Source organism: Cotesia glomerata, linkage group LG9 (assembly GCF_020080835.1).
Source record: "Cotesia glomerata isolate CgM1 linkage group LG9, MPM_Cglom_v2.3, whole genome shotgun sequence".
Taxonomy (NCBI): domain Eukaryota; kingdom Metazoa; phylum Arthropoda; class Insecta; order Hymenoptera; family Braconidae; genus Cotesia; species Cotesia glomerata.
In genome coordinates, this window is record NC_058166.1 from 8,845,620 (window position 1) to 8,855,970 (window position 10,351).

The 10,351-nt window shown below is 28.5% G+C and overlaps 1 protein-coding gene across 1 annotated transcript; it reads left to right on the forward strand.

Moving 5' to 3' along the window:
* Positions 1–746: 746 nt before the first annotated feature.
* Positions 747–10,129, forward strand: LOC123271858 (synaptotagmin-10-like; the record flags this gene model as incomplete). The annotated part of the gene is given in 6 exon segments (XM_044738369.1): positions 747–901; positions 964–1,132; positions 2,643–2,763; positions 3,102–3,273; positions 3,364–3,564; positions 8,515–10,129. Coding segments are annotated over 6 exon segments (822 nt in total), but the record flags the coding sequence as incomplete, so codon positions are not given.
* Between the last annotated feature and the right edge of the window lie 222 nt (positions 10,130–10,351).

A 10,351-nucleotide genomic window follows, 5' to 3' on the forward strand; every position in this document is an offset into this window, starting at 1 on the left:
TTTGGTTAAACGTTCTAACCGTCCGTTAAGCAATTCGCGAAATAATTGAGCGCTTTATAACCTTAGCCCAATTTCGTTAAATAAACTTTTTCGTTTTCTCAACTTTTCAATCTTGTAAGAGGGCACTCTAGTCTCGAGACACGAAAAAAAAATTTTTTTTCCATCCATTTTTTTAACATTGTTCATTCATATTTTACGTGTATGTACAATAAAATTAAAAAAAAAGGAAGTGAATGGTAAAAAAAGAACTAATATGGTCTGTTTAACATAATTTTAGCTATTCTAGTAATTTTAAACGAAAAAGAATAAAAAGTCTTAATCAATAAACATGTCGTTATAGCTTCTTATCTACCTCAGAGAAAGAATCAATTTTTTTTTTTTAAATGGCAAATGTTTGAATAAAGAAGTCAATTTTTTGCCAATTTTTGTTTACTGTGTGGGATTTTTTTAAAATGATAAAAATCAAAATTTTTAGTTAATTCTTATAAGCGCTATAGGGAAAAATACAACTTAAGCCGAATTTCAAGTAAAAAATAGTTTTAATCAAAATGCGCTTTAAAAAATACTTTAGCGAGAAAAATAATATACACTAAAAAAAAATAATACCGAAATGATTGAAATTTTCGAAAATCTTGTATGATAATTTAAGTATGTAAATTTTGAAAGTGTAAAAAAATAATTTTTTTTTCAAGTTTTTAAAGTTTATAGATTTGAAGTAAAGAACTTAACAATAATTTTGTTTTCAGGTTTTGCAAGCTCGTGGATTGCCCATAAAAGATGTCACTGGAAGCAGCGACCCTTACGTAAAAATCTATCTTTTACCAGAAAGAAAGCGAAAGTTCCAAACAAAAGTTCATCGCAAAAACTTAAACCCTGTTTTCAATGAAACTTTTATCTTCAGGTAAGTAACTTACAAATTTTACTTCCGATGAATCTTAAATTCAAAATTTTAATATTTTCCAGCGTATCTTATGAAGAATTACGCGACAGATATCTACAGTTTTCCGTGTACGACTTCGATCGTTTTTCCCGTCACGATTTGATCGGACAGGTTGTACTCAAGGGGCTGTTGGACTGCACTGATTTAGAACAAGAAATTGAATACACCATGGATATACTTTGCGCGACACAGGTAACACACTTTTCAATTCTTAGGGTCACCCGTTTTCCTAATTTTTGCACGACTCATGATGCGAAGCATCAGAAAGTGCTTGACGATCGAAAAATTTTTTTCGCCTCATTTTGGCAACTATTTTTATTATTATAGCCTTGTTAGTTCACGGAATCAAGATATTTTGCATACTATTGTTGAGATAATTTAATGGAGATTAATTCCATACTTTTTAAAAATTGATTTAGTGCAATAGAAACGGAAAAAACATCAAAATAGGTCAATAAATTTTCCTGTCCGTCATGTATGAAACTCCGGAAACACTGTAACTTGTGAAAAAATCCATTATTTGAATTAAATTTTTTTTTTTTTAAATTCGTCTTGAGAATTGTAAGTCACCGAATGCGAATGGCTAGTTAATTCAGTGTCGTTTAATTACAATTAATAAAAAAGGAAAACTACAAGACTGTATATCTATATATATCTATGTAAAATTAACATGGATGGTGATATATCTATATCTATAGATATAATGTACATTTATTCCACCAGGGGCGCCTGTGTATTACCTTCCTAGTACAGCTGTTTTTTTAGCGGTTTTGTATATTTTTTTTTCACATTCTTTGTTTTATTAATATTTCATAATTAAATGAGCATTATAAGTCGTGCATTTTTGGATTTTCCAAACTTTTTTTTTCCGAAGTAATGTATTTGCTACTGAAAAATACACATTTGGGTACGTAATGAAGCCGCAAAAAATAACTTCAAAACAAACCATTCAAATTACTTCTCAGTTACATATATGATAAAAATATTTTAATACAATGTATCCTTCATTAAAGTTGCTAGGTATTAACACTGACTTTCTTTTAAGTAAATTAGTGTGATATTTACTTATTTCTTATTTTAATAAAATTTGTTTATGAACACACATTTCTCTTTTAGTACAGTTTAAGTGGAAAAATTATCTAAAAAAAACCACCTATTCTATTTGTTGGATACTTTACCTATTAAGTTACCCAATTCTTCGTCCACCGAAAAATTAGCTTGATAGGTATAGTACCTAACATGCAATCACGGAGATCGAGATTCAACTTTCGGCTTGGATCTAGTTCCACAAGTATTTTTCAAGATGATCTTTGTTTTCAATGTGTAAAAATTATCTAAAAAAAAATAAAATATTACACAGAAAAAAAAATATTCTTGAATTAAGTATATAATTTTGGAGAAGTTAATCTTCTTAATTTGAGTAGAAAAAGTCTTGAACTAATAAATTTTTCTTGATTTAAGGAAAATTTACTTGATTCAAGAATTTTTCGCCTTGATTCAAGACAGTTACCCTCTTCAAAATTATTTTCTCGGTTCAAGAATTTTCCTCTTGAATCAAGTTAATTTTTTTTTCAGTGCATCTTTTATCTGGTTATCTTAATGAAATAAATTAAAATTAGAATTAGTAGTTGTTAAGTAATGACTGAAAGCTAAATGAAAACGAATAATTCCATTATAATTATATTCTTGATTTATATTGTAGGATAAAGTTAATTTAGGGGAGCTGATGTTATCGCTTTGTTATCTTCCAACGGCAGGACGACTTACGCTCACTGTTGTTAAAGCTAGGAATTTAAAAGCTATGGATATCACAGGAAAATCAGGTATTTACTTTTAGATGAACTTGTAATGATAAAGAATTCAATGGGGAGTAAATTAAAAATTTATTTTTGAGGTTATTCATATTAATTCAGATGCTCCACTTTGAAACACATCAACTGAGATTTCTTAGATTTTTTTTAAGTTGCTTTGTAAGAATGAATTAACACTCTAGATTAATAAAAAAAATAAGAAATATATGACTATCTACTTACAGTACTAAAAAGTGCAAAAATACTGAAAAAAATCAGGTTTAAAAGTTCTGGAGTTACTGTACTTTGAAATATAATAGCCGAAATGAACTAATCGATTTATTAATAATCAATAAATTATAATTTTTCAGATCCGTATGTAAAAGTTTCATTATTTTGCCAAGGAAAGAGAATAAAAAAGAAGAAGACAACGGTGAAAAAAAACACACTGTCTCCAATTTACAATGAAAATATGGTGTTTGATATTCCAGCAGAAAATATCGATGACGTAATATTAATTGTTAAAGTTATTGATTACGATAGGTGAGTAATTAGAGATTATTAATTTTGTTAATTGTTAATATATGTAACAAAGAAATCACGATATGATATTGATTATTTTTGTAACAACAGAATTGGGTCGAATGAATTGATGGGATGCACGGCAATAGGATCGAATGCGATAGGCATTGGAAAAGAACACTGGTCATCGATGTTGGAGAGTCCTCGCGAACCGCAAACACAATGGTATCCGTTACTTGATAGTGTTACTAATCATATCCAACCAATATCTACGGAACGACTTCCTATTAGTCTCAGTTGTATCAATAGCAGGTAAATATTTTGATAATTATTTATGAAAATTGATTGTGAAGCGTTAAAATAAAATCTTAGTGTTGATTTTTAAGGGTACAATTTACGTGGGGGGGGGGGTGTATGAATGTAAACATATAAATATTTTATAACTTTGTAACGAAGTATCCAATCGAAAAGCGGTTTGCGGCATCTGAAAGGGCAAAATTAAGACCGAATTTGCACGGTAGATTCTGAAAAAAAATCTTGAAATTTCGAGTTTTTATCATTTTCAAAAAATAGTTTTTTTGAAATTACTTCAAAACTTCTATTTCGTTCAATCCTATGATCTAATCAGCTTTTCTACTCAAAAAAATGACGTCGATTGCCGTAAACTGCATCAGAATCGGTTAATTTGTTCGAAAGATATCATTATCGAAAGAAAACTATCTAAATCTGGAAAGTGTTTTTTAAAAATAACTTAAAAAGTTTGTAATTTTTGATTTATTTTTTTGAGAGATATTGAATTTTTACAAAATTAACAAAACATGGTTTTTTTAATGTTATTTTTCAATTATTTATCAGAGTGGGTTTCTTTCTGAGAATGTTTGAAAAGCTCTCGTAACCACGCTAAATGTCGCTAAGCATTCGAAAATCGGATAATTTGTCCGAAAGTTATAGTAGCTTAAATATTTTGAAAAAAGTTTTTTATCAAATAAAAAACAAGACGTTTGAGCTCGAAAAGCTCAAAAACGTCGTAACAGGTTAAAGTTTGGAGCGCTTTGCATTCACGGAAAAAAACTGCGGTAAGGGCAACTATCCTTGGAGTTGGATTTACTACACGTTAAAATCACCCGTAAGCAAACTATAGCGTATATATACTTTAGTGCATCCTGTAGTAAGTGCTACTCCAAGTGTAGTTGCCCTTACCGCATTTTTAGTAGATTTCATAAAAATCTAACTATTGCAGCCGTCCTGATGGCGCAACTTTTGAAAAATTTAAACATTTTCTGACTCAATTTCTCGAGCTGATTCAGAAAATATATATGGTTCAAAAGTTTATATATGTATGTATTATATATACTATATAACGCGGCTTGTCACGACGATAGCGTCTCTAATTTATAATGGATCTTCTCCAAACTCAACATACTTAATTTTTAGACGAATACCAAGGTCAAGTTCAAAGATGAGCTTAATCGGTCAAGTAGTTCAGAAATTACAGAGTTTCAAAATTTTCAAAATCGTAAAAATTTATATTTTGGCAGTTTCTTTCGCGGATAACTTTTTAATGAAATAACTTATCGAATTTTTGTAAGTTGCATTTTAATGCCCATTAAACGAACTTTAATTTTCATGTTATTTTATTTTCCTAAACTGAAAATAACCTATTTGTCTGAAGATATTTGATGAAATTTTACTATTGCATTCGTTTTAACTTAGGGAGAAGGGATTCCATCAGTGTGATTGAAGTATTTGTATTATTAGTGTTGTGATTTTATTTAAGTAGGAAATCGACTTCCATTTCGGCTACCGAATGGCATTTTTAATTTTTTTTTTCCGTAGGGTCAACCATTTTACGAATTTTTTTATGGTAGGACTACTTCGTTTTAGAATTAACAACAACTTCCTATTAACCCTTTAACGTTCTGGAGTCTCGAGAAATCTAGGTGAGAGTCTGGAAGAGGCAAAACCAATCATAACGCGTTATACGGCTGTGTGAGTAGCGGCTTGACTGTATAACGTGTCCGTGCGCCCCCTTCTACTATTTTTCGAACCCCTTCTCTACAAAACAGACTATAGCTCTCTCACTTAAAAGAGAAGACGGACGATTGAAATTGGGAGTAGGGATTCAAGGTCAACCGTTAAAGGGTTAAATTTCATCAAAATTAAAAGGGGTCGATTCCAACCACTGGTCAACTTGACATGGAATAATCCATGTACAATAGGGTGTCCGTTATTTCCCAAGTTGATTTTTTTTTCGCGATCGCCCCCTTGATTTTTAGTTCTTGGCCTAAAAAAAAATATCTTACACAAATAAGCTCTTAATTACCAAATTGAACCGTGCCGAAGTCGAGTTACATTTCCCATTTAAATAACATGGGAATTTGGAACTTTTTGAAATTATTTTTTTTTTCTTCAAAAAAAATGTCACCACGATTATGATTGGTGCATATTCTGATGAGAAATTGAATGCTCTACAAAAAAGTTTTCTTATAATTTTTCGATAAAATCATTCCTTTAGAAGTTATTTGTGGTTAAAGTTGTGTTTATAGTTATTATCATAGTTTTGCAGTCTTGCTATAAAGTTTTTTGTCTTATAATCATTTATTTTATCTATAAATGTTCCAAAAATTTTATCAAAATGATTAATAGTTACAGTAACGTTAACAATACGATGTATTGAATACATTTTTAATAATATTACCGCTTATTTGTATTTTTTCTGCCTCTATTCACATTTATTTGTTAAGCAATTTTTAGTTGCATTATTAGAGTGCCAATGAAATCAAATTTCATCTGTGGTGTTTAACTGGTGAAAAAGCTGATTTGACTTTTTTCGATTCAAATACATAACTTCACGTAAAACGAAAAATGATTAAGACAGTTGGGTTCTGCAAGGCATATTCCAAGAAAATTATGAAATTTTTTTTATCGAAAGATAAATATATTAACAATTCACTACCAAAATTTCAGGTCGATTCACCATAACGTTTTTGAGAAATTAATTTTCGAAATTGCATCATTTATACGCAGAGGTATAGAGAGATGGTAAAGTTAGTATGAAATCTTCCATACCACTCGAGTGATGCAAATAATTTCATACTATAGTATATAACTTCATACTATAGTATATAACTTCATACTATAGTATATAACTTCACATATAAAAGTTATATAACTTCACCATCTTTCTATACCTTTGCGTGTAAATGTTGCAATTTCGAAAATTCATTGCTTAAAAACAATGTGGTGAATTGATCTGAAATTTTGGTGGTGAATCATTAATATAATTATCTTTCAATAAAAAAAATTTCATAATTTTCTTGAAATATGTCTTGTAGGATCCAACTACGTTAAATTATTAAAATGTGATGAAAATTTCGATTTTGATTCCCCCTGAACGCTATATAGTTAATGCAGATAATAAAATTATCAATTCAAAAAAAAAAGATATCGATTTCTTTCTTAAATAAATTAATTTTTATTAATTCAAATTCGATGAAAATTTTTTTTTTTAATTCAACATAAATAAAAAATTGCTAGAGATTAACTTTGAGACATGAGCCACCAATAATGATTGTTTGGAAGGATTAGACATTGTTAATAATCTACAATTGTTAACGACGTAGCCGAAAGAGCGCTTCGATGAATTCAAAAATACATCAACAATTTAACGCATAAAAAAGAACAAAAACAATATTTAGTGCAAATTATTCATGAAAAAAAAAACAAACAAATTCATGAATACTTATCATAATGCGACTAAAAATTGCTTAACAAATAAATGTGAATAGAGACAGAAAAAATACAAATAAGCGGCAATATTATTAAAAATGTATTCAATACATCGTATTGTTAACGTTACTGTAACTATTAATCATTTTGATAAAATTTTTGGAACATTTATAGATAAAATAAATGATTATAACACAAAAAACTTTATATCAAGACTGAAAAATTATGATAATAACTGTGAATACAACTTTAACCACAAATAACTTCTAAAGGAATGATTTTATCGAAAAATTATAAGAGAACTTTTTTGTATAACATTCAATTTCTCATCAGAATATGCACTGATCATAATCGTGGTGACATTTTTTTTTAAGAAAAAAAAATAATTGCAAAAAGTTCCAAATTCCCATGTTATTTAAATGGGAAATGTAACTCGACTTCAGCACGGTTCAATTTGGTAATTAAGAGCTTATTTGGGTAAGATATTTTTTTTTAGGTCAAGAACTAAAAATCCAGGGGGCGATCGCGAAAAAAAAGTCAACTTGGGAAATAACGGACACCCTAATGTACAATACAAAATAAATAAATAAAAAAAATTTGTTAATTTTGTATTTTTTTTAAATTAAATATCTTACGAACCAATTGACCGATTTTGACGAGCTTAGGGGGGTTTGACGCAGTTTTTCAAGTACCAATAGTGAACTTTTTACATCAAAAATGATCTGAGAAAAAATTTTGAAGTTATTTGAAAAAAAACTTTTTTCCAAATTTTTCGACAATCATATCTCTTAAACGAATCGACCGATTTTGATGCGGTTTGTGGCAGTTGAAGCAATTGTTTAAACGCAAAAAAATTTTTTTTACTAGCTAAATGATTCCAGAAGAAATATTAAAGTTATGTAAGAAAATTACTTCTTTTGAAATTTTTCGATAACGATTTCTTTTGAACGAATGAACCGATTTTGATGCGGTTTATAGCAATTGATATTGTATTTTGAGGTTAAGAGCTGATTCGATTTTGGAATCGATCGATGCATTAATTTAAAAATTATCCAAAGTGATTAAAACGAGATATGATGAGAACTCGATTTTCGAAAACCGGGGTGAAACCATGCTACAACTTCCCGATTTTTTGAAAATCATTGATTTTCATAGCAAGAACAAAAAAATAATAATCCTCTCCTAAAAAGGTGATGACCGGATGTCGTATCGTTTTACGTCACTTCTGTGGCTATTTTATTCGGTTGTTGATTGGTCGACTGACTGGCGGGATTTTTGAAAGAATAAAAGCGAGTAAAGCGAGCGTGTTATGTCTAGTTTTCCTAAAATTGTTAATGAAATTATAACCCAATTTCAAATTTCTAAAGGAACAACTAATTCTAATAAATAATACAAAAACAACCCACAAAAACCGTAAGGTAATTCAAATCGACCAAAATAGATGGCAGTATATGCTTATACCTATGCCTTCCAACCAATAACTCAATAAAACAATAATTAACGACCCGATAATTATCCTTAAATAATTTACAGATGAAGCTGTATCAACAACCGCTAATTGCGGAGGCTTAATAATTATTTTGGATACTGAATAACCTCAAAATAAATCCAAACAAATCCTTCTTGTAAATCACTTTCCAGTAAACATACAAAAACAATATGCCTGACAGAAAAATTATTTCGACCTCCAGCAACATATTTATACAGAGGAAAAAAGCTACGAGGATTAGGACCCAAGGTCCCAAAACTGCTTGCCTTAGACAGATCAATGGTGGACTCATATCACATCAGTAATTAATAATTATAAATTGTAACATGACAAGTATTTATAACAAGGAGAGAAGAAAAGAGCGAGACAATATTTTTTCATGCCTCGTTATTTTTTCAAAAGTTTCCTTTATTTTCTTAAAATAAATGCTTTGCTTGTGACAATACTTTGGAGCCCCTGGGATAATCAACACCCATATTGGCTACTTCTATTTGAATATTATTAATATAATTATAAATATATATACATGTATACATATATAAATGTATTAACTATAATTAATAATTATATGCAGTATTAATTAAATTTATATCAAGTGGGAAGGCCTTATTTTTAGAAAAGAACGAAATTTTGACAGCGAAAGAGTAAGAATTATTGAAGAAATAAATAATTTAGAGATTAATTATTTGTGTACCATAATAATAATAACAATAATAACGATAATAATTTATGAAAACATAGATAGAGTAGTATTATTTAATTAATTAAATGATAATAATGGTAAATATATAATCAATGATAATCATAATTATAAATAATATTAAGTTCTTAAATATCGGATAACTCGATGTAAAATCTATTGAGTTAAATGATATTATTAAGGTTATTTTTTGGTGCTGGCTAGAGATGGCGTTGAGGTTCAAACAATGAAGAAGTAATCGATTTATGAAGAAATAATATTTTATGATTAATGATTAACTGTATCCATAAAAGCCCTGGTGGCTATTGTTGTGATAAAATAATGTATAATTAATAAATTATAATGTAAAATAACTGACCATACACATTATACGTATCATGTTTAAAAAAATCATGCATAATAATTATAATGATTCTAATGTATTTATGGAAAATGAAGATATCAACTACTAAAAAAATATTTTGTGAATAAGGATAAATTTGACTGCTTAAAATTCCCAAAATATATAGACTCGATGATTCGATTGTGAACATGATAATAATTATAAAGATAATTAAAATATATAAATATATATTTTAATGATTAAAATGTGGGAGAAATTGGTGTACAGTTATTGTTCTCAGTTGGTAGTTTTTTCAATATTTTGGATGATGTATAGATTTCCTAGTGTTGTATTCCCAATGACTGGCGACTCCTGTATACGTGTTGACATATCACGCTTAATTAATATGTGTTTTGTTAATTTAAATAGTAATTATTGTAATTGTGCAGATGAATAAAATTGGAGGATGAAGTTGTCCAAAGTTTACTCTGCATGCTGTTAAAAGTACAATATTCAGTAAGTTAAGTGTTTCAAATCTGCAGTACTTTTCTAAGAGTAATGAATAACATATCTGTGTAGATACTAGATTTTGATGATTGTAAGAAAATAAATAAATAAAGTATCTATTTAAATTAAATCGATTGTAAATATGTCATTTGTAAACCTAGCCAAAGTAAAAATTAAGTGATTTGAAAAAATTGGAATTTTTTTAATAAAAAATTAAGAGAAAATGCCCATTTGTTTCTCAATTCGAATGAAAATTTTGAAAAAAGCGCTCTGCGACAAAGTAGATTTATCGATTTTCCATTGAATGTCAAGATGCTTTTTTGGAAATTTTTATTTTTCTAGAAGAAATTTA